The sequence below is a fragment of the Balaenoptera acutorostrata genome, chromosome 1 (assembly GCF_949987535.1).
Source record: "Balaenoptera acutorostrata chromosome 1, mBalAcu1.1, whole genome shotgun sequence".
NCBI lineage: Eukaryota > Metazoa > Chordata > Mammalia > Artiodactyla > Balaenopteridae > Balaenoptera > Balaenoptera acutorostrata.
In genome coordinates, this window is record NC_080064.1 from 22,835,604 (window position 1) to 22,860,573 (window position 24,970).

Genomic DNA, 24,970 nt, shown 5'->3' on the forward strand with positions numbered 1-24,970 from the left:
GCAGTCAGTGAAGCTTTCATGCAGGAAGTGATATTTAAGCTGAAACTTGAAGGATGAATAGCATTTAGCCTGAGGAAATGGCTGAGCCTTCCAAGTGGAAGAAATAGAATATGCAAATGTCCTGAAGTTGGAAAAAATTTGGTTTGTTGGAGGGGTTGGGAGGGGGCCAGAACTCTAGTAAAATAGCCCTCCTTCTTCCTGTCTCAATGTCTCTCCCCCGGCACCAGAAAAGTCTCTGTGGATAGCAGCCCCTTTGGGACAAGGGAGAGAGTTTTGGCAGCATATGTGACCGCAGAGCAAAAATCACCTGCCTGACGAGTCCTTAGATGATTGGGTGGGAAAGCCTTGGGGTGGGGAATCTGCTGTAGCTGGTAGAGGGGCTTGGACAGCAGCTGGGAGGGACAAAGAGAATGGACAGAGGGTGAACTTGGGAATTCTGTCTTTGTTCTTTCTGGGAAAGGGTAAGAGCCTTGCACACAGACAGATGACTCAAGCCAGAGAGTGATGTGAATGAGGGGTCCTTGCCCAGCCACTCACAGGGCCAAGAGTGTCACCCCAGAGCCCAGGAGCCCCAATATTGTCCCATTCCATTCCCCTTGGGACTTTTATTCATCCAACAAGTATTTCCTGAGCACCCACTATGACCCCAGCCTTCCACTGGGTCCAGGGATCAATCAGGTCTGGTCTTCCCAAGGAGAAAACAAACTTGGATAGAAATAATTACCATATGGGATAATTTAGTGTTAGACTAGTCTTCTCGTCTGTAAACTGGGGACACTAATAATAGAATCTACGCCAAAGTGCTGCTGCATGGATAAAGGGCTCAGCACAGTGCTGGAACAGCAGGGAGAATGTTCTGGGAAGGACAGGAGTCCCAAGAAGGAGGATGGCTCTGGGTCTGGGCTGGTCAGGTTAGGGAGAAGGTGTCAGAAATAGCCCCCTTCCATCTGCACCTACAGCAGCCAGAGTGATCCTTAAGGTGGTCTTTGAGACCCTGCCCACCACCTCATCCCCTTCTCCCCACACTCCCTTTCTGCCTTCTCCTCTTCCTGGCCTTTTAATCCCTCTGACCACAGGGTCTTTGCACATGTGGTTTCTTTGTCTGACATGCTCTTCCCTAAGTCAGTCCCTCCTCACACTTTACATCTTACCTTAGGTGTCATTTCCTCAGGGAAGCTGTCCTGACCCCTGGGTTTTGTAGGTCCTGCCACAGGAATGCCTTGCTTTCTTTCACTTTTCCTCCGTGTGTAACTGTACCTTCATCAGTGTGGTCCTGGGATTGACGTCTCTCTCCTCCACTCGGCTGTAAGGAGGCAGGGGCCGCATCTGGTTTTATGCACTAGTGGCTCCCCAGTAGTACCTGGTTCTTATATTCGGCACCCAAAAAAGTTCTGTTGAGCAAATGAATGGAGTAAAAGAAAGCCATGGATAGTAATGGTTATTTACGGAGCATTTACTGCGTACCCGGCACTGAGCTAAGTTCTCTACCCGCATCATTTTACTAATCTCCCCAACAACCCTCTGAAGGAGGTGGTGCGATTATCCTCATTTTTCAGAAGAGAAAAATGAAGTTGAGAGAGGTTAAGTGACTTGCTCAAGGTCACTCTGTTTGCTAGTGCAGGAGTGAGAGATGGGATTCATATACAGGTCCTTCCAATCCCAAAGCGGCAGAGGATGCAGAGGTGAGTCCCGGCTGGGGTGGGGGCGCACCCGAGCCGGCGGAGCATCCCTAGGGAGGGAGTGGGTAGCTTCCCTGGCTCCACTCCAAGTTGGTGGTGCAGCGCCCGCCCCCGGTCGCGGGCGCAGACTGGCTGCCGCCTCCGGGCCACGTGGTGCGCGCGGCGGGCGCGTCCGAGGAGCCCGCAGCTGTTCCTGGCTCAGAGCGGTCCGGGCTCGGAGAGCGGGCGGGAGCTGGGGGCCGGGCCGGTGCGGGCGGCGAGGCGGGCGGAGGGGGCGCGGAGGTAGCCGGGCGGTCGGGGTGCAGCAGCCGGCGGCGTCGGGGCCGCAGCCTCGTCCCTTGGCGCGCCGCTCGCACCGGGTTTCTGCGCCCAGGGCGCACGGCGGGCAGGGACGCGGCGCCGGCCGCCTGGCCGCTATGGAACCGGCCCCCTCCCCCGACGCCGAGCTGCGGTCCTCGCTCGTCGCCAACGCGTCGGACGCCTTCCCCAGCGCGGGCGCCAATGCGTCGGGGCCTCCGGCAGCACGGAGCGCCTCGTCCCTCGCCCTGGCTATCGCCATCACCGCGCTCTACTCGGCGGTGTGCGCCGTGGGGCTGCTGGGCAACGTGCTCGTCATGTTCGGCATCGTCCGGTGAGTGCGCTGCGGGCTGGTGCGTCGGACTATGCCCCGGGGTGGGTGGGGACTAGGGACCTGGGACCCTGACCTTAGACCCCGCACTCCCGGGGCCTCCGCACTTCCTGAAGGGGGCGCCCGGGGCCCAGCGGAAAGACCACTTCCATCGCGAGGGGGACGCTGGCGCGCGCGCGCGCGCGTGTGTGTATGTGTGTGTGTGTGTGTGTGTGTGTGTACGCGTGCGCGCGCCCGCGTTTAACTAATAACATTTGATCATCTGTTGGCATCCCCTATTTCTGTATCAGTCTATGTGGGACAGTTTGGGGACAGTTGTGTGTCTGTCACAGTTTGTGAGTGCGTGATTTTGTTTGTGACAGTACAGATGTGTGTTTGGACCTCCAAAAACCTGGTAGGGGTGGGCAGAGATGCTGGAAGTGCCATGGGCCTCTGGTGAGACAGCAGTGTGTGGGCTGACTACACAGGTGAGGGCACAGGAGCGCTTGTGTGTCTGCATCATGCCTAGGGGGCACTTACCAAGTCACACTTGGGGATCTTCTGCTGGGGTCCCAGTGTTGGTGTGTGTGCTTGTCTCACACTGTCAGTTTGTGATTCTCTCTGTAGGAGCACGTGACAGTGTGACTGTTGTTTCTTGTCAGACCCCTGAAACCCTCGGAGGAGGAGAGCATCCAGAGTGGCTTTGGACTCTTGTGTTTGTGCACCTGTGTGTGCGTTTGTTAAGGGGTAGCCATGGTTCCTGGGTACAGTGGGCCAGCTAGTCGCTCTCTGCTTCCTTCCCTAGTGGCCCTCTGGTCCTGAGCTCTGGACGTGATTCAGAGAGACCTCAGATTCTCCTCACAAATGCTCCCTCTCACCTTCTCCTCCTCTCCTCTAACAGTCTTGTTTTCTGGAAAAGACAAAAGTGATTTGTTTGGGCTGGAGTGGAGTTTGTACTTTCATCTGAGGAAGTGAAGTTCGCTTCTTGGTATCAATGTTCAGTGCGGGGACCTTCTCAGAGAGTCTAAAACATCATTGTCTTGCCCAAAAGCAGCCTTCCTGACCCAGCTCTGCCAGTGCAGACACTGGCAAAAGGAATTGAAAGGAAACTCCTATCCTTATAACAACAAAGATGCCCTGGTATTTACTGTTAGTTGGAAATGGGTCATCCACGGTGGTTGACCAAGAGTACAACCCTAAACTTCTCTGGGCTCTGGTGTCACCAAGCCGGGCAGAAGGCAGAGGGCAGATTGTGGATTCTGAGGTGGGAAATGTGAACTGTGGTCTTGGCCCAGTCGCTGACGCCTATCACATTGGGGGCCCATTCCCCCTGCCCCACCATCTGCCCCATCTGCCTCAGTTTCCCTGTCTGAGGGATAGAGACCCAATCTCCTCAGTTGGGAGTATGAATTCCAGAGTATGGGGTCTCTGCCGGGCAGGGTGCAGTATACTGGAGCGTTGCGTGGGTGTGTGGTTTTTTTTTTTTTTTTTTTTAAATAAATTTATTTATTTATTTATTTATTTATTTTTGGCTGCGTTGGGTCCTCGTTGCTGCACGGGGGCTTTCTCTAATTGCGGCGAGCCGGAACTACTCTTCTGGGGTGGCTTCTCTTTGTTGCGGAGCACAGGCTCTAGGTGTGCGGCTTCAGTAGTTGTGGCATGAGGGCTCAGTAGTTGTGGCTCACGGGCTCTAGAGCGCAGACTCAGTAGTTGTGGCTCACGGGCTTGGTTGCTCCGCGGCATGTGGGAATCCTCCCGGACCAGGGCCCGAACCCGTGTCCCCTGCACTGGCAGGCGGACTCCCAACCACTGCGCCACCAGGGAAGTCCCCGGTGTGTGGGTTTTGAGGGAGCTTTGGCGTCGATGACTCCAGGGGAAGCTTTGCTCCCCCAGGAAGAGTGGAGGGCACAAGAATGTCCTGTGCTTTCAGTGACTCATCACCAGCCACAGTGGGAAAATTCCCCCAAGCACAGGCAGGATTGATCTTTGCTTTGCATTTTGGTCGGTGATTCTCCCCACTTTACCTTCAGAAGTCGTGTGGCCTGTAGACTTGGGTCAACCTGAGTGTTAATCCCAGCCACGAACTGGCTCTGTGACTTGGATAAAACACTTAGTCTCTTTGAGCCTCAGTTTCTTCATCTATAGAATGGGGGAATAATAAAAGCTTCTTCGACAGGGTTTTTGTGAGGTGTCACTGAGAGAGCATATATAATGCAGCTGGCGTGGTGCCTGGACCCAATAAGTGGAAGCTGTGTGTACGATGCGGATGAGTAACTTTCCAGATTCTTCAGAATCCAGTGCCTACGACAGAGGAGAGTGAGGGGGCACTTGTCCTAAGGTGGGCCTGGGAATAGCTCTGATTCAGGGAGTCCCAGGTTCCTGGCACTCGCGCTCTCTAGGGGGGCTCTAAGTGCTCTGATCTGGGGAAAGCTGAGTGTCAGTGTGTTCGGTCCCATCTCCAGTCTCTTTCCTGGGGCCTCTGGCTGGTGGGCTGATGAGCACAGCTCCCCCACTACCACTGAGCCAGGGGAGGGCCTCTTACTTCTGAGGGTCCACTCAGGGCAGGCCCTGGGCTCTGCCTGCTAGGGTACTCCAACCAAGCTTCCCAAAATCACATTGTCAGATGCATCTTGGAAGCAGCATAGCTGGCCCCTCAGGTCCCTGTGTTGCTAAGACATTTCCTGGGCCAACCATCTATGTGATCACTGTATCTCTGGGCCCGACTGATTTAATCCTCACCTACAACCCTGTGGGATAGGCCTTAGCATCCCTGTCATTGTCACCTCCATTCTACAAGTGAGGAATCTGCAGTTCAGAGGGAGGCAAGGTGGCCTGTTCCCCTTAGGTCCCACAGCTGGCTCCAGACCCAGAGTAGAACCCTGGTCTTGTCCAGAACTTTTTCCAGAGCTGCCTGGGATAGGGGACAAAGAATTGCATGGAAGGAGGGGGCAGAATCCTGTCCCTCCTCTTGTCCTAGGATTCTCAGAGAATGATGGAGACAAAAGGACGATGAGCCTACACGTTATTCAGCACTCGTATTTTAGGCTGCCGTCCTTGGGGAGGGGAATGACGGGCCCCTGCACTTAGTCCTTCCCCACTGAAAGGGAGGCTAGGGACAGGGCAGCTGCCTGGGGCTTGGCTTCTGCCGGTAAAATCCCAAGAGCAGTGCAGGGAGGGGAGCCAGGATGGAGAAAAGCCTCTGGTGTATCTGTGGTTCCCTGACACCCCATGCAGAGCCCAGCCCCACCAGTAAGTGAGTCAGTTGATTGGTTGAATGAATAAATGATTGAATGAATGAATTCTGCCTGTCAGTCCTGAGCTGAACCTATCTGGGGAGCAGGGGAAGGTTTGCAAAGGAAGATCCAGAGGACCATTGGGGCAGAAAAGCAGGGAGGTGTAGTGGCAGAGCTGGGGCCAGAAGCAGATGCATCAACGTGCAAATCCTGAGTTCAAAGCCACTTACTTGTTGTGTATTTGGACTAGTGACTTCACCTTTCGGAAGTTCATTTCTTCACCTGTAAAGTGGAAGTAACAGCAATGCATCTGGGGTTGTGGTGAGGATTAAATAACATGTTGTGTCTGAGCCTTTTAAGCCCTTTGAGAACAGGGAGGGTCTCTATGTGAACGAATGAAAAGAATTAACTCATTCAAGAAAAATCCTATGGACGCACTGTGCTAGATGCTGAGATATGATGGTGGGGAAGAAAATCCACCGTACCTGCCCTCATGGAGCTCAGGTCTGGGAGAAATAGACATTCATCAACCAGCCATCCAACAGATTTAAGTTTGTAGCTGTGGTGAGGGCCGTGGAAGAGTATGAGGGAGCTGTGGGAGCCCACGATGCGGGGAGGGTCTCACCTGGTCTGGAAGTTCAGGGAAGGCCTCTGAGGAGCTGAAGGATGAGGAGGGGGTGACTAAGTAAAAAGGTGAGGGAAGAGCCTGTGACGGGAAGCCTGACATGGACGAGGGGCTGAAAAAACAGAACACAGGTATCTCAGAATCCCAGAGCACAAAGCACTCTCCGTTCCCTCCTACCCCCAACTCTGACCCTCTCCTTGATCCATGGACCCGCCCGAGAAGCCCACTCATCCTTCTGGATACATGAGAGGGGCCTCTGGAAATTGCACTCTGAGCAAACAGCCTGTGGTTCCTGAGGGTTCCATGAAGTGTGAGCAGGAGTTCTGGGGATGTGTGGTCCCCAGGCAGACACTCCCTACCCCTGCAGGGTGAGTTCAGCCAGGGTGGTGACTTGGTGGGTCTTTAGAGCAGACACCCAACAACCCCTCCTTCTGGGTGCAGTCGTACCCTGAGCAGGGCTGGCATCTCAGAGTCCCCATTGGCAGCCCTCTAGGCGGGGTGGAGTGTGAAGGGCTTAAGGACCCCCGCATCTCTGATGGGTGACCCCATCTTCCCTCTGCATGGCTCAGAGCTTCCCAGTTTGCCTGTCCTGAATCCGGTAGGAGATTGGAGTCAATGCTTCTCCACCTGGTCTCTTGTCCGCCTGCCCTGTCCCCGGCCTCCACCTCTCCCTGACCCTGGTTTCGGCAGGTTTGCACCTTGCTGTGTCTCTCACCACCCCCATCACCCCCACCGGGCCTCCCTGCCTCTTACCAGCCCGGCCTGCCTCTTCATGACTCTGTTTCAGACTATGCGTTTCTCTGCCCCTTGAGCTCTTCCTGGTCTGGTGTCTCTTCTGACTCTTGTATCAAATGCCAGCTCTGCCACCTGCTAAGATCTTTAGCAGGTTGGGTGGCCACTCTGCACCGCAGTTTCTCCATTTATAAAATGTGGATCGTAGCACCTGCCTCAGAGGCACCTTTGTCTTAAAGATGACAAGACGACGTTGGTAGAGCATCGTGTTTTCTCTCCCATCCCAGGTGACTGCAGCACAGAGCAGGGAGGGGAGGTTGGGCCTGGCAGCCTAGTGTGGGGTGGGGCCATGACAGGTGAGTAAGGGTTCTGGGTGTCCCCTCTGTCTACTACCGAGGTGCCAGGGGTTGCTGGGACAAGTGCTCAGGGTGAGAGCTCTGAGTCCCCGTCCTGCTCTTGGGGACCCAGCGTGAAGCCCTTGTCTTCTTGTCTCCCTCCCCTCTCTTGTCCTGATTGGGGTCTGCGGACGCAGGGCTCCTGGGCCAGGAGAGATCCCAGTGAGGTGACACAGTGCAGTGGTGAAGGTCATGGCTGGGGGTCAGGTCATGCTGGTCTCCATCCCTGCTCGACCGTGTCCCAGTGTTGTGGCTTTGGGCAAACAGCTTAACTCCCCTGAGCCCCATTTCTGCATTTGCAAAATTGGGGTGATCAGGATAGGTTATTCGGAGCATTAAGTGAGATCATGAATGTGAAGGTCCTAGCACAGCACCTGGCACACAGTAGGCCTTCAGTATGTGTCAAATGCCGAGATTAACAGGCACCCCTGCAGCTGCTCCAGGCAGGCAGAGCTGGTGCCTATGAGACCTGATGGTCTACACTTTCCACCTTGGGTCCTTTCCTGTTTCCTGCATCGTCTGCATGTTTACTCATTCAGCAAGCCTTTGCTGATGCTGACCCGTGGCAGGCCCGTCCACCCTCAGCTCCCACTGCCCAGACTCTCAGCTTAAGCCTCAGCATGGCCTCTGGCTTCTGATGTACCCCCAAGGACCCCCTAGTTAGTTACAGCTCCAGGGACAATTGCAGCTTCCTGGAGCTGCGGGAGTGCAGGGGGGCACCTGACCCAGCCAGAGCAGGTGGTGTCTGTAATGAGTCGTGAAGGGGTAGCAGTACTTGGCTCCACAGAGAGGGGGGTGGTGTATTCCAGGCAGGGGGAACGGCACAAGCAAAGAAAGCTTCAGCAGATGATCGGATGGCAGAGCTGCAGAGGGCAGGGAAGTTCACCGTGGCAGAATGGAGAGAGCCAGGGGCTGGGCTGGCTGTGAGGCTGCAGAGGCCATAAGGACCAAAACAAGGAAGGCCTTGCAAACAGGTGTCCTCCTCACCGTGGTTGTCAGGAGTGCCTGCTATGTGCTGAGCTGCGGCCAGGCCCTGGGGCCAGTGATGCACCCACGGACCTTCCAGAATTCCTGGGGGAGGGTGCAAATATTAGAGGAACTCCATGGACCAGCCCCAGGGAATTGGAGGGAGTCATTCTGGTGAGGGGGGTGGGGAGGGAGGACTGAGGAGGGGCCTGGAGTCCGGCCCAGCGTGGCTGTGTTAGGGGCCAGAGGCCGTGCTGTGGCTCGAGTTGTGAGACTAGACAGGTTCTTGGGGCCCATGGTAAGGCAGCCATGCTGGGAAATGAAGGAGCTTTTGGTCACAGGCCATGGGGAAGAGGACTTTGGAGCAGTCTGTGCAGAATGGAGTTCAAGAGGACGAATTTGCTGTGGGTGGGCTTGGGGCGGATTGGAAGGGGTCAGCTCAGGGTGATGGAAGAGAGCTGGGTGACCTGGGACAGACCCCAGAAACCCTGGCCTTGGTTGTTCCTTTCTAAGCCAGAGCGCTGTGGGACCTGCAGAAGGCAGGAGGCTGGGCCGGATGAGCTCTGGCGAGGCGAGCAGGGAGGGCAGCAGCCCTGGATGGTGTCCCCGAGCCTCCTGGCCCTGCCCCGGGGCCTAGCTTCCCAGGTCTTGGGTTCATTTCCTGGGGAACATGTGTGACTCACAGACACACCAGGGAGAATCCAGAGGAGTCACTCCTGCACTCCTGCCACGTGCCAGAGGCTCCTCCAAGCTGCCTGACAGGCCTGCGAGGGTATGAGAGATGAGGGTGGGAAGGCTCCGAGGGAGACTCTCACAGCCAGAAGGGGGCACACCCAGGTCTTTCTGACTCCCAAACCCCTCCACGTCCACTCTGTCACTGCCATCCATGGGACACATGGGGAATGGAGGCGAGAGCTGGGGCTGTCTAGTTAGAGGAGGGAGGACCAGAGCTGGGGAGGAGGGCAGATTGCTGTCTGCAAACCTCCGAGGCCTCTGTGTGGGGTGACAGCACTTGGGAGCCTGGACATCAGAGCCAGACTGACCTGGGATCACATTTACTAAGAGAGTGAGCTTGGGAGATACATACATAACCTCTCTGAGCCTCAGTTTCCTCATCTGTGAAATGGGAGTAGCAATAGACCCTCATAGGGTGGTTATGAGAAGTTCATGAGGCTTCATGTGAAGGACTTCAGTACAGAGCCAGGAACTTGGTAAGTATTCTATAAACATTTTCTATTATTATGTCTATTTAGAAGAGGAGTGAGACTTGCTTCTCACTCATTTGATCGACATTTATCGAGCCCCAGAGGAACTAGAATTATTGGGTGGATGCTAAAGGGAAACTTTGTCAGCTCAATACTAGACATTTTTTTTTACAATAAACACAGTAACATAAGTCACCATAAGTAACACTGTAGTTATTTCAGAAAATACTGAGGCGATTAAGCAGAGACAAACATTACCCATAATCCTACCATAAAGAGAAAAGCTTTGTCATTTTGGTGTATTTCCTTCCCATCTCTTTCTGTGTCTCTCGCTCTGTGTTTGTTTGTGTGTGTCTGTGTGTGTGCGTTAATGACATCTGTATCATATTATATTGAAATAATGATCACATCATATATAATATTTTGTAAGCTGCCTTTTCACGTACCATTATGAGTGTATTCTCATGTTATCAAACATTCTTTGAAGACATGATTTTTGACGGCTGCATTGTATGAATGTCTTCTATATGGGGGGACTTACATCGTTTCCCATATTATGCCAGTCTAAATAATGTGTCTGTGAACATTCTTGAACCCATATGTTTGTGCACATCTCATATTATTTCTAGAATAAATTTTCTAATAGAGCTCTTCAGGAAGGTATGGGCTTCTGTGTAATATAGGGAGTTTCCCGTCCCTGAAGCTATGCAAGAGGGCACTGGCAAACCATTGTGTGGAGGTTTGGCACTGGAGATTTAGGTGGAGAAAAGATAGACATACATAATTTCAGGCTCCTTTCCCCACAGCTGAGACTGGAGGAAGAATGCTTCTCAGATTCTGTGATCTCAGATTTCCCTTCTCCCCTTCTTGGCGGATGATGCCTGAACTTTAGAGGACGGGGGCTGTGCAAGGGCAAGGCATGATTTCATTAACCTCGGAGTCCTGGGACCTCGAAATCTAATTGGCTACCCAGACATCATAACATGCACAGGAAGAGGGATAATCGTGGCGTAGAGCAGAAAGCCCGGCTTAAATTAGCAATTTACCATCTTGCAGGCTACAGAGGCCCCATTACCAGCTGTGCGGCATGGGGTGGGGTGGGGTGGGGTGTCTGGGTCGTGTTCTATTGATTTAGAGCTCCCAGTCCAGCTGCAGAAATCAGCAGCTTTGTCTCTGGCCGGGGTGGGTGTGTGCAGCAAGAATTTTTTTCTCCTGTAGCTTCCCAAGTCTTTCTTGATCAGTGGAAGGAACTCAAACTTCAGAGTCCTGTGAGGTCAAAGAGTCCCATTCAATAAACATGACACAGGGAGAGGTAGAAATGGCCTCACTCCCCTCCCCTGCCGAAGTAACCTTTTCACCAGGGCGTAGAATTTTGAATCACGGATGATTATTCTCTTTATTGCACATTTATTTTGTGCCAGGCACTCTGCTTAGAGATGTATATATATTATCCTGTTTAATCCTCACAGACCTCTATTAGGTGAGTGCAGTTGCCCCCATTTTCTAGATGAGGAAACTCGAGGCTCAGAGAATGTTTGATATAACATCCTCAAAGTCCTGGAGTCGGATTGAAGTCAGGTCATTCTGATCGCAGAGTCTGCACTTTTTTTTTTTTTTTAATTGAAGTATAGTTGATTTACAATGTTGTGTTAATTTCTGCTGTACAGCAAAGTGATTCAGTTATACATATATATACATTCTTTTTAATATTCTTTTCCATTATGGTTTATCTCAGGATATTGAATGTAGTTCCCTGTACTATACAGTAGGACCTTGTTGTTTATCCATTCTATATATAATAGTTTGCATCTGCTAATCCCAAACTCCCAATCCCTCCCTCCCCCACCCCCGTCCTCCTTGGCAACCACAGGTCTGTTCTTTATGTCTGTGAGTCTGTTTCTTTTTTTGGGAGGGGGGTGGTATAGTTCTTTTACAATGTTGTGTTAGTTTCTACTGTACAGCAAAGTGGAGTTCCCTGTGCTATACAGCATGTTCTTATTAGTTCTCTATTTTATACATATTAGTGTATATATGTCAATCCCAATCTCCCAATTCATCACACCACCCACCCCACACCCCCCACTTTCCCCCCTTGGTGTCCATATGTTTGTTCTCTGCATCTGTGTCTCTATTTCTGCCTTGCAAACTGGTTCATCTGTACCATTTTTCTAGATTCCATATATATGCATTAATATATGATATTTGTTTTTCTCTTTCTGACTTACTTCACTCTGTATGACAGTCTCTAGGTCCATCCACATCTTTACAAATGACCCAATTTCGTTCCTTTTTATGGCTGAGTAATATTCCATTGTATATATGTACCACATCTTCTTTATCCATTCGTCTGTAGATGGGCATTTAGGTTGCTTCCATGACCTGGCTATTGTAAATAGTGCTGCAATGAAATTTGGGGTGCATGTGTCTTTTTGAATTATGGTTTTCTCTGGGTAAATGCCCAGTAGTGGGATTGCTGGGTCATATGGTAATTCTATTTTTACTTTTTTAAGGAACCTCCATACTGTTCTCCATAGTGGCTATATCAATTTATATTCCCACCAACAGTGCAAGAGGGTTCCCTTTTCTCCACACCCTCTCCAGCATTTATTGTTTGTAGATTTACTGATGATGCCCATTCTAACTGGTGTGAGGTGATACCTCATTGCAGTTTTGATTTGCATTTCTCTAATAATTAGTGATGTTGAGCATCTTTTCCTGTGCCTCTTGGCCATCTGTATGTCTTCTTTGGATAAATGTCTATTTAGGTCTTCTGCCCATTTTTTGATTAGGTTGTTTTTTCTTTTTAATATAGAGCTGCATGAGCTGTTTATATATTTTGGAGATTAATCCTTTGTCCATTGATTCGTTTGCAGATATTTTCTCCCATTCTGCGGGTTGTCTTTCTTCTTGTTTATGGTTTCCTTTGCTGTGCAAAAGCTTTTAAGTTTCAGTAGGTCCCATTTGTTTATTTTTGTTTTTATTTCCATTACTCTAGGAGGTGGATCAAAAAAGATCTTGCTGTGGTTTATGTCAAAGAGTGCTCTTCCTATGTTTTCCTCTAAGAGTTTTATAGTGTCCGGTCTTACATTTAGGTCTTTAATCCATCTTGAGTTTATTTTTGTGTATTGTGTTAGGGAGTGTTCTAATTTCATTCTTTTACATGTAGCTGTCCAGTTTTCTTAGTGCCACTTATTGAAGAGACTCTTTTCTCCATCGTATGTCCTTGCCTCCTTTGTCATAGATTGGTTGACCATAGGTGCATGGGTTTACCTCTGGGCTTTCTATCCTGTTCCATTGATCTATATTTCTGTTTTTGTGCCAGTACCATATTGTCTTGATTACTGTAGATTTGTAGTATAGTCTGAAGTCAGGGAGTCTGATTCCTCCAGCTCCATTTTTTTCTCTCAAGATTGCTTTGGCTATTCGGGGTCTTTTGGGTCTCCATACAAATTTTAAGATTTTTTGTTCTAGTTTTGTAAAAAATGCCATGGTAATTTGATAGGGAATGCATTGAATCTGTAGATTGCTTTGGGTAGTATAGTCATTTTCACAATATTGATTCTTCCAATCCATGAACATGGTATATCTCTCCATCTGTTTGTGTCATCTTTGATTTCTTTTATCAGTGTCTTATAGTTTTCTGAGTACAGGTCTTTTACCTCCTTAGGTAGGTTTATTCCTAGATATTTTATTCTTTTTGTTGCAGTGGTGAATGGAATTGTTTCCTTAATTTCTCTTTCTGATCTTTCGTTGTTAGTGTATAAGAATGCAAGAGATTTCTGTGCATTAATTTTGTATCCTGCAACTTTATGAAATTCATTGATTAACTCTAGTAGTTTTCTGGTGGCATCTTCAGGATTTTCTGTGTATAGTATCATGTGAGTCTGTTTCATAGATGGGTTCATTTGTGTCATATTTTAGATTCTACATATAAGTGATATCATATGGTATTTGTCTTTCTCTCTCTGACTTCCTTCACTTAGTATGATAATCTCTAGTTGCACCCATGTTGCTGCATGGGTGGCATTATTTCATTCTTTTTTATGGCTGAGTAGTATTCCATTGTATTTATGTACCATGTCTTCTTTATCCATTCATCTGTCGATGGACGTTTAGGTTGTTTCTATGTCTTGGCTGGCTATTGTGAATAGTAGAGCCTGCACTTTTAACCATTGCCCTGTCCTCTGCCATCTTGTATATCAAGTTCAGCCCCTCTGATTTACAACTGAATAAACTGGGGCCTGGAGGAGTTCTGTGTCTTTTGAGTCAGTGGCCAAGGCAGGACTGGAACTTGCCTTTCCTAACCCCTTGCCTCCTCTTGCATCTGTTTCCATGCTTGGGCTTACCTGGGCTAAGGGAGAGCCAAAGGGTGACTGGGAACAGGAGTAGCTGGGAGCATGAGACGTTAGTTCCTACACAGGGCAGTCCAACTTGGGGGCCACTGACAACACCTAAGAGGCCCAAAGAACCCAAGTTCCCTGGGGCAAGGCCAGCAGCTAGTGAAGCAGCCGTATCCTTCAGAGACTGGATTCAAATCCAGGTCTGCTTCTTGCTGGCTTTCCACCCTTGGGCTCACCTCACAGAGCCTGTTTTCTTATCTGTGAAATAGGGATGATAGAAAAACATCTACATTGTAGGTAAACATACATTCAGCAACTCCTCCTAAGTATCAGGCAGAGTTGTAGGTGCTAGATATGCAACAATGATCAAGACACAGTCCCTGTCCTCATGGAGCTGACATTCTAGTGGGGAAAAGATAGACAATAAAGAAATAGATGTAAGGCCAATGCTATAGGCAATGAAGTCAACTAAAACAGGCATGGTGAGAGAGAGTGGTGGGGCTGCAGATGTAGATGGGGAGGTTGGGGAGGAGGAGACAATTGAGCAGAGGCCACTTGCTAGGAGGAAGTGTTTTAGCAGGGGGAACAGTGAGGGCAAAGGTTAAGGGAGATGATGTATGGCCTTAGCACAGGGCCTGGCCCATAACAGGAAGTTGTTGGTGATAATGATGCCTTTTGGCTGGTTGCCTAGGACTTGGGAATAGGGGCAAGGATTAAGCCAAGGGAAAGAAACTGCTTCTCCCGGCCAGGCCAGATGCCCCTGCAGGACAGATGGAGGTAATTTGTTTCCCTTGGTTACAAAAACTCATCTTCCTGAAGTGCTAGGAAATGCCCCACATCTAGTGATTTTCCATTCCTCCCAGTGAAGAGGGAGCAGAGCCCACACGTGGTCAGAGGGCTGTCCTGCTGGGAGGGGCAGGTGGCCACAAGACGCTTCCTCCACAGTCTCAGGGCCTGGTCATCCCAGGTACGAGAGAGGTCAACAGCAAAGAATGGCATATTGACTTGTCGGACTTAACACCAAAAATAGCACTGCTGACCTTTCTTGAGGGCTGACAAGGTGGGCAGCTCTGTGCCAAGCGCCTCACATAAATGATCTCATTTAATTCTCCCAATTCTTTGAGCTTGGTACCATGTTTCTCTCCATTTGACAGATGAGGCCACTGAGGCTCAGAGGTGATAATTCACTTTCCGAGGGCCACAGTGGGTAAATGGCAGAATCAGCCTTGAACCGAGGCGCCTTGATTCCAGGAGCCCACTCATGCAGTGTCCAAGAAGGAACGTCCGTGAAGAAGGTCGAACCCATGATACCCTCTGATCCCAAATGTGGAAAAATGACTTTTTCATACAGCCAGGGATTGGGAGAGGCCATGGAGCAGGATTGCTTTATAGTTATTAAAATACTGAATTATTAATAAATAAAACAAAAGTGAAACTCTATTGTGTGTCAGGCAGAAGGAAGTATAAGTAATGCCCAGCATGGCCAAAGGCCTAGAGGTGGGAAGCCTGGGCTTTTGGGAACACATGACTTTAGACCGTGGTTCTGTCCACACTGTGCTTCTGGACAAGCACCTCTTCTCTTTGGGCTATAGGTTCCTTCTGTGAACGAAATGGGAATGTATTGATGCCTGCTTTTCCCAGTGGGTGTGAGTCAAAGGAGAGAATGTGTGTGAAGCGGTCTGAACGGGGCCTGCCTTGCCCATTGTCCTCAAGGAGTGGCCCTGGGGGGTGAGGTGTGGGGCTGGGGGTGTGTGTGTGTGTGGGAGGGTACAGATTAGGCAAACTGTAGCATCCATATAAGGTCACTAAGAATGAAAAACTTGAGGGCAATTTTTTACATGGAATTATGGGATTGGGACATTTACTTGGCAATGGTAAGTACTCAGAATAATTAAGAGTTCACCAATTACAACTGTGGCAAAAATGAGCGTGCATTTTTTTCTTTTTTTTAATACATTTATTTATTTATGTATTTATTTTTGGCTGCATTGGGTCTTCGTTGCTGTACGGGCCTTCTCTAGTTGCGGAGAGCAGGGGCTACTCTTCGTTGCGGTGTGAGGGCTTCTCATTGCGGTGGCTTCTCTTATTGCGGAGCACGGGCTCTAGGCACATGGGCTTCAATAGATTTTTTTTTTTTTTTTACCTTTTTTAAATATAAAAGTTTTATTGAGATATAATTCACATACCATACAATTCACCCATTTAAAGTATAGCAACAGAGTTGTGTAACCATCATCACAACCAATTTTAGTACATTTTCATCACCTCAAAAAGAAACCCCAGGGCTTCCCTGGTGGCGCAGTGGTTGAGAATCTGCCTGCTAATGCAGGGGACACGGGTTCGAGCCCTGGTCTGGGAAGATCCCACATGCCGCGGAGCAACTAGGCCCGTGAGCCACAACTACTGAGCCTGCGCGTCTGGAGCCTGTGCTCCGCAACAAGAGAGGCCGCGACAGTGAGAGGCCCGTGCACCGCGATGAAGAGTGGCCCCCGCTTGCCACAACTACAGAAAGCCCTCGCACAGAAACGAAGACCCAACACAGCCAAAAAAAATAAATAAATAAAGGAGTTCCTAAAAAAAAAAAAAAAAGAAACCCCATAACCACGAATAGTCACTCCCTTACCACGCCCTGCCCCAGGCCTGGGTAACCACCAATCTACTTTCTGTCTCTATAGATTTGCCAAATCTGGACATTTAATATAAATGAAATCATACAATATGTTGGGCTTCAGTAGTTTTGGCACGTGGGCTCAGTAGTTGTGGCTCGCGGGCTGTAGAGCGCAGGCTCAGTAGTTGTGGCACACGGGCTCAGTAGTTGTGGCACACAGGCTTAGTTGCTCTGCGGCATGTGGGATCTTCCCAGACCAGGGATCGAACCTGTGTCCCCCGCGCTGGCAGGAGGATTCTTAACCACTGCGCCACCAGGGAAGTCCCAAGCATCCGTTTTGGCCATATTACAATGCTCCATACAGGAGACCGTCCATGCAAAATCTCACTTAATCTTCACGACACTTCTGTGAGGTAGGAACCATCTGCCTGTTTTACAGATGAAGAAGCTGAGGCTCAGGGATATAAGACTTTTGCCCAAGGACACCAAGGTTAGTAAGTGATTGCAGGGCCTGCCCTCTCCATTTGATCACGCTGCCTCTCATCACACTGGACCCCTGAAACAACCCAGCGTGGTGGTGGTTGTCATTGTCCTTTTCCGGGTGAGGAGATGGTGCGGCTTCCTGGCACCGTCCTTAGCCTAGAGCATGGCTTTCGGCTCTGTATGAGTCAAGGTCCTACCAGAAAAGAAAAAAGACCAGTAAGATATATTTTGAGGAATTGGCTGATGCAATTGTGGGGTCTGGCTAGGCAAGTCTGAAATTTGTAGGGCAGGCTGGCAGGCTGGCAACTCTCAGGCAAGAGCTGATGCTGGGGTCGACAGGAGGAATTTCTTCTTCCTCTGGGAAACCTCAGTTTTGCTCTTAAGGCAGACCCTCATTATCATGGATAATCTCCTTAAAGTCAACTGACTGCAGATGTTAATGTCATCTACAACATCCCTTCACAGCAACACCTCGATTAGTGTTTTATTAAATAACTGGGTACTGTAGCCCAGCCACTTTGACACATAAAATGAATTACCATCACAGGGTCAGACAGACCTGGGCTTGAGTCCTGGTCCTACAACCTATAGGCTGTGTGACCTTGGGCAAGTTTATCTGCCTCTCTGAGCCTCAGAGTCCCCTTGTCTGCCAAATGCAGTGATAGTGCTTACTACCATCATTTGTTGTGAGGATTAAGTGCAATGATGTAAATCAAGTACCTTCATCCAGTGCCTGTCATATAGGAAAAGGGGAGACGCACACAAACATTGATGGTCTTAAAGTGGGTGTTTTCTGGTTGTAGTGTAATTGCTTGTTCCTGTGTTTGACTTCCATTTTACACTGGTGGCTCCTGGAGGGCAGGAACTGCATCCCCTTCATCTCCTATCCTGTTTCCTAGCTCAATCCCTGACTCTGAGGAGGCATCACTGAGTGTTTCTTAAATATCTAGTTGGCACTTTGTTAATGAAATTCCCTCTGTGGGGTTCTTGGGATCTATAATAAAAATCCCCCAACTACAAGAGGGAAAGAAGACATGTAGGAACCTCAGGCCTCTGTTTCCTCTAGAGAAACCCCTTACTTTTCGGCTTAGTAAGTCTTTCCTCCAGGGATCCTTCTTTGTTGCCTCCTCTGTGTTCCCACAGTGTCCTATGTGTCCCCCATCAGAGACCATACACTTTTCAAACCGCTGATCGCTCATTTCTCTCTCTCTCCCCGAATGAGGGGGTGTGGGGTGGAACGAGCATCCTTTGTTTGTAGCTGAAGCCCCAGCCTAGGGTCTGACACTCATGCAGCATGTCAGTACGTGTTTGTAGGAGGGACATGTCCTATTTCCAGAGACCCATGGGCCGACATGCCACCCTTAAGGAAATCTGCTTTCTCAGGGCTTCCGTTGGGTCTGGCTGCCCCATGCCCTGGTCCAGCCATCCTTATGCCGGAAGCAGAGCCAGGGCGATGGAGAAGAGCTTCTCTTCCCTGCATCCCATGAGCATGTTGTGGTTCGTGAACTGAACCGAACAAGGTGTCTGCCCTGTTTATTGCTGAGCGCGCCCTGGTCGGCCTCCCCACTTGTATAGCCTGTTCCAGTCCTTAATCTTCTCTTGTGACACACTCGCTGGGCCTCGTTATAATTAACCACTTTCCTTCCTCAGGCTTTGCCAAAACTGAGATAGCTACTTCATTTCTGGCCTCTCGCCACTCCCGTGAAATGGTGGGCAGGGTTGTAGCTTCCAGCGCTTGCTGCCCAGCCCTGCTTGTTTTGCCAGCCAGAAGAGCAACCACCCTTTGTCTACAAATAGAGGGAGCCCCAGCTGGACCCTGGTTGGCTGGCAGTTGTTTTATTTAAACTGTTTATCCCCCAGCGTGGGCAGAGCCTTTGGGATCACTGCTGTAGCTCTGCCTTGGTTTCTTCATTTGTAAAACAAAGGGGTTGAACTTGACAGACAGGGAGAAGATGGGGTAGAAGTCAGGACTCTGGGTTCTGGAGTCAACCCAGTCCTAACCTAGGCCCTGCCACTCCCAGCTGCAGGACTTTGGGTAAGTTACTTCATCCCTCTGAGCCTCAACATTGCTCACCTGTAAAATGGGGAGAATAATGCTCACCTCCTGTGATGGTTGTGTAGATTCAGTGGGATAGTGAACACCCATATGGCCCTTAGCAGGGCAGCTGGCGCATAGTAAATGCTCAGTAAATACTCTCATCAGCCATCTTTCCTTTCAGTGCCAACATTCTGTATTCCTGATGAAAAAAGTTGTTATGTTGGGAGAGCTGTGGAGTGGAGCAATTTTAACAGACATTGCTTCTGTATTTTAGGCCATGGCTGTCAAGATGATTAACCCCTGTGTATCAGTTTCCTAGGGCTGTCATAACAAATTACCATAAACTAGGTGGTTTAAAACAACAGAAATGTTTTCTTTATAGTTCAGGAGGCTAGAAGTCTGAAATCAACAGGGCCATGCTCCCACTGAAGGCTCTGGGGAAGAATCCTTCCTCGCCAAGCTTCTGGTGGTTGCCGGCAATCCTTGGTATCCCTTGAGCTTGCAGCTGTATCACTCCAGTTTTTGCCTCTGTTTTCACATGGCCATGTCCCTCTGTGTGTGTCTCTGCATCATATTTGATTTAGGGCCCACCCTAATCTAGTATGACCACATCTTAATGAAGTACATCCGCCAAGACCCTAATTCCAAATAAGGTCACATTCTGAGGTTCTAAGTAGACATGAATTTTGAGGGCAACTGTTCAACCCAGTACACTCTCCAAGGCTCACTTTCCTCCTCTGTATGAAGATGATAATAGTAGCAATTTCATAAGGTTGTTGGAGTGATTAAATGAGATAATCTATGTAAATGTCATGGTAGGACACAATAGAATACATCAGGCCTGTGTAAGCACTGAGTCAGTGTAGCTGCTGTGATGGAGATGGTGGCAAAGATGATGACAGTAATGGGAACAGTTCCATCCATGGACCCACCCTACATTGGTTAATCACTGGACACAGGGACATAGAATGTAGGCCAGGGCCTTGTCAGGAATTCTGAAGCCTTGGATAGGAGCCCCTGTTTCTTTTTGGCCTCAGCTACCTTGAACCCTCATCTGAGACTTAGCTCCTGGGAGGGCAGCTTGGAGAAGCAGAAAGACCTTGGGCTCTCAGAAGTCAGGGAAACCGATACCCTGTGTAACATTGCACAATTGTCTTTCCCTCTCCAGGCCTCAGTTTCCCTATCTGTAAAGTGGGAGAGGAGGTTTGAACTCAGTGTTACAGATCAGAGCTTCTTCTAGTGTTGAAGTTCCAGCACAGGGCTCTGTGTCCCACCCCAATGGTGGTAGGTTACCAAGGGCCAGGAAAGGAGTCAGGAGCCTGGGACTGCAGGGCAGCTCATCAGGGGTCATTCTGGGCCCATTTTCCTCATCTGGACAAGAAGAGAAGCCACTATGATATGAGTGTGCCAGGCAGTGTGCTAGGGACATCGTAGGCATGAACTCATTCCACACTCACCACACCCTCGAGAAGTAGGATGCTTATACCCACTTCACAGAGGAGCATACAGAGGCTCAGAGAAGTTAGAACTCGCCCAAGGTCACACAGTGAGAGGTCGAGCTGGGGCTTAAATCTAGGTGTGTCTGGTGCCAAAGTCCATGCTTCTCCTTGGCTGCGCTTTTACTGTATCAGTTTCCTAGAGCTGCCGTAACACATTACCACGAACTTAATGGCTTAAGACAACAGAAGTTTACCCTCTTACAGTTCTGGAGGCCAGAAGTCCAAATAGTGTATTCAGGGCTGCACTCCCTCTGAGGGCTCTTGGGGCGAATCCTTCCTTTCCTCTTCAGCTCCTGGTGGAGCCAGCAGTCCTTGGCTTGTGACTGCATCGCTCTTATCTCTAATCTCTGCTTCCATCTTCACATGGCCTTCTCTTCTCCCTGTGTGCTGTGTGTCTCTTACAAAGACACTTGTCATTAGAGTTAGGGCCCACCCATATAATCCAGGGTGGTCTCAAGATCCTTAACTTAATTACATATGTAAAGATCCTTTTTCCAAATAAGACCACGTTCACAGGTTCTGGAGGTTGGGACGTGGACCTGTTTTTTAGGGGCCATCATTCAACCCACTACAGTTATTAAAGCCTTGGTGGTGACGGTATCTGCTGGAGGTGCAGGGAGCGGGGAATTTCTGGAATGGCTTAGAAGTAGAAAGAGAGGGGGACTTCCCTGGTGGTCCAGTGGTTAAGACTCTGTGCTTCCACTGCAGGGGGTGCCGGTTTGATCCCTGGTCAGAGAACTAAGATCCTGCTTGCCACGTGGTGCAAATAAAAAAAGTAGGAGAGGAACAAAGTTGTGAGCTAGGGAGGCCAGTCTGGGGACCATGAGTGACAGGGGGTGTGGCTTAAACTGGTGTTCCACCAGCAGTGATGTTAGTGAGGTAATAAATACGCAAAAACCACATCTGAAAAAAAAAAAAGAAAAGAAAAACAAGTAAAAAAAGAAAAAAAAAAGAACCCTCCCCCCCCCCCCCCACCCTGCCACATCTGGGTATGGTGAATACAGCCAGCCACGGGGCGGAAACCTGAAAACTTGTCCACAGAGGCCACCCTTCCTGTTGTGACATGTGTCTACATTAATGACTTTGAGGTTATAGATCCCACAGAAAATGGATTTGGCCTCCCTTACTTTCCTGGAGAGATGGGACAAGGCCTGGCCTGAGTGCCTGTGATGTGATTTACCTGCATCATCTTGGGCCCTCCCTTAACCTAGAAGGTGGTATCATTTTTACTCAGAGAATCACACTCTTGAATGCATGAGGCCCAACCGAGATGAGGGCTCCAAAGAATGGCTACATGGCGTGAGAAGGCAGCTCACCAACCAGCCATACCCCTAACACATACTGAGCACTTGTACTAACTCAGGTCTCATCATAGCTGGGTGAAGTGTGTACTGTTTGTTTTTTTTAAATAAATTTATTTATTTTATTTATTTATTTTTGGCTGCATTGGGTTTTCGTTGCGGTGCACAGGCTTCTCATTGTGGTGGCTTCTCTCGTTGTGGAGCACGGGCTCTAGGAGCGCGGGCTTCAGTAGTTGCGGCACGCAGGCTCAGTAGTTGTGGCTCACGGGCTCTAGAGCGTAGGCTAGGTAGTTGTGGTGCACGGGCTTAGCTGCTCCGTGGCATGTGGGATCTTCCCAGACCAGGGATCGAGCCTGTGTTCCCTGCAATGGCGGGCGGATTCTCAACCACTATGCCACCAGGGAAGCCCCTGTGTACTGTTAATATCTTTATTTTCCAACACGTGGAAGGGAGAAGGGTTAGGTTTAGATTCTGTGATTCTGTGAGCAGAACCAGGAAAAATGATTCCAGGTGAGAAGGAGGCAGTTTTCAGCTCAAATAAAACGAAGAACTTGTTATCCTGTGAGTGGTCCCAACAATAGGATGGACTGTGCCTACAGGTGGTGAGTTCCCCGTCTCTGGATATACTCAAGCAGAAGCTGCGTAACCATTTGTCTGGAGTGCCACAGAGGGAATGCCCTCACTGTGAAGTTTCCTTCTATCTCTGAAGTTCTAGGAATTTTCCCCAAGGAAACCATCAGATATCCGTGTGCACAAAGATGTTTATCACACTATTATTTATAATAACAAAAAAGCAGAGACAACCTACATGTCTTTTAAAGGGGGATTTATTAAGTAACTATTCAGGAGCTTTAGTGTCTATAAGTGAGACTAGCTCTAGCCTGTAGTCTGTTTTTGTATGGTCCTTGGGCTAAAGATGGTTTTTACACTTTTAAAGGCTTGTTAAAAAAAAAAAAAGAAGAACAAAAGCAAGAAACAGAAGAATATGCATCTAGGCCTATCAAATATTTAGGCCTACCAAGCCTAAACTATTTACTCTCTGGCTCTTTACAGAAAAAGGCTGTTGACCTCTAAACTAGAATAACAATCGGTCACCAAAAATTATATTAATTTGTATCTGTGGATATAGAAAGATGGTCACAGCATATTTTTGAGAAGAAAGAAACAGGTTATTTAATAATGTTAGAACCAGATCCCATTTATATAAAACAGGGCCTGTGTGTTTGCCTGTTGTCTGTTAATGATAGTCTGTACTATTGATGTTGGTTTTTAAATTTTCTTTATGAAGTGATTCTGTATTGTTTGGACCTTTTATAGTGAGCAGCTGTTATTTCTGAGATCTCACAAAACATTGGGGAGTTAATTTTATTCCACAAAACATTGGGGAATAAAATTAACTCTAAATGCTCCAGCAGTCCACGCTGTTAGGAACCAAATGAGTTTTGATCTAGGCTCAAGCATTTTGTTTGATTTGGTTCCTAAGGTGCTATAAGGTTGGTCAGACAGGGGGTTGGTGCTCTTAGCTTGTTGCTGTTGCTGTTATTGTTTTTAGGTCTCTTGCCCCGGCTTTGACCCCCATGAGCTCTTGTGCGTAAGAGGAAAAAAAAATACCCCTCAGTTTAGTTAAAAACAAATTAGCTGCTTTGGGTAAATGATCTGACAACATTTCCCTTTGCAGTGGCAGAGCTGAGTCACTGCAGATTCAGGGCAGACAGGGTCAGGCCCAGGTGTCCTTCAGGGGACCTGGGTTGGTCCAGGTTAAGGATAGAAGGGAGGAAGGGAGAGAGGGGGAGGCGGGAGGAAGAGCTGTCCTAATTTGTCCCAAAGCTCTTGGGTCTGTGACTGGTTACTTCCAAGAATCAGTGCTCCTGACTCTCTGTCCCACAGGGAGTCCTCCAGTAAACACTATGTCCTCTCTGCACAGCATGAAGGGGACACGGTTCCTGCCTGCAGCACGTCCCAGTCTAGTGTGGAGGACAGACACGTTGATGTTCATTCATTCAACAGATGTGTTTTTTTTGTTTGTTTTCTGTTTTTTTGGTTTTTTGGCCGTGCCTGTAGGATCTTAGTTCCCCGACCAGGGATTGAACCTGGGCCCCAGCAGTGAAAGCGCCCGGTCCTAACCACTGAACCGCCAGGGAATTCCCTAACAGATGTGTTTTGAGCACCTGCTCTGAGCTGGGCGCTGCTGGAAGTCCCAGGCACATAGTGGTGACCAAGACAATGCCACGCCTTCGGGACCTTATGTTTTCCTCATCAAAGAGAATACGTGAGGGGCGCACAATTTGGGTCCTCAGGGGAGAAGCTGAAACTGAAGTCCAGAGCAAGGCACCGGGGTCTCGGGGAAGAGCACGGGGTTTGAATCTCTGCTCAGCCTCTGACTGCAACCGTGGACAAGTTCCTTTACTGCTCTCTATAAATCGGGAATGATAAATACTGTCTAACCTGTAGGGGTGCTGGGAAGATTAAATGATGTGAAATGCTTTCCCAGTGCCTGGCAAAGAGTCAATGTCCAACAAATGTCTATTATCCATTAAAAAAACAAAACACAGGTGTAAGAAGTACATAAAATCATGCCTGAGAAAGACCTGGCATGTAGTTGTTGTACCACAATACTGGTTGCCACCACCTTGTGACCAGAGGTGTACGTTTTGTCCTGAATTGACCTCTCCTCCTTGCCCCACTGAGCCCCGTCGCGGTGCCTGTGACATCGTTCTGACGTTTGTAAGTCTGTCTCTCCCTGACCCTGCCTGGGCTGTGAGCAGATCTCCAAACCCTCGCAGGGTTGAGGAATGTGTGAAAACAGGCGAAGGCTCTGGAGGCAGCCCACCTCTGGACCAGTTCCCTCCCTTTGGTCCCGGCCTCCAGACTGGCCCCCTCCCCATGGCCAACGTGTGATAAGCTAGCGCAGGTGGCAGGTGGCGGGGGGACAGTGAACTGTGACGTACAGACTCGAGTGCTTATAAGTGTGGGCTCTGGAAACCAAGTCTGAGCTTGAATGCTGCCATTGTCACTTCCTAGCCGCGTGTCTTTGTATGAGCCATCTAACTTAGCTCCTCTGTAGAACGGGGACATTCCATGCATGGTCTTAACACTCAGGGTTGCAGTGAGGATGAAATGAAATCATGCATTCACTGCTTTTGGCATAGTGCCTGGTACATGAAAGAAAAGACAGAGAATATTGCTTAAAGAAAACAAACCACCCGCCCAAAGCTGTCAGACCAGTCCCATCAAGGCCCTGTACAAAGGAGAGACCGTT

General features: G+C 49.2%; 1 protein-coding gene across 1 annotated transcript in view; it reads left to right on the forward strand.

Annotated features, from left to right (window-relative positions):
* The first annotated feature begins 1,945 nt into the window (after positions 1-1,945).
* The window catches only part of OPRD1 (opioid receptor delta 1), a 36,051-nt gene continuing 13,026 nt past the window's right edge, over positions 1,946-24,970 (forward strand). Inside the window, exon 1 of the mRNA XM_007170618.3 lies at positions 1,946-2,310. Coding sequence (XP_007170680.2) covers positions 2,096-2,310 — 215 coding nt within the window. The 5' untranslated portion in view covers positions 1,946-2,095. The remainder of the gene's footprint in view (positions 2,311-24,970) is intronic.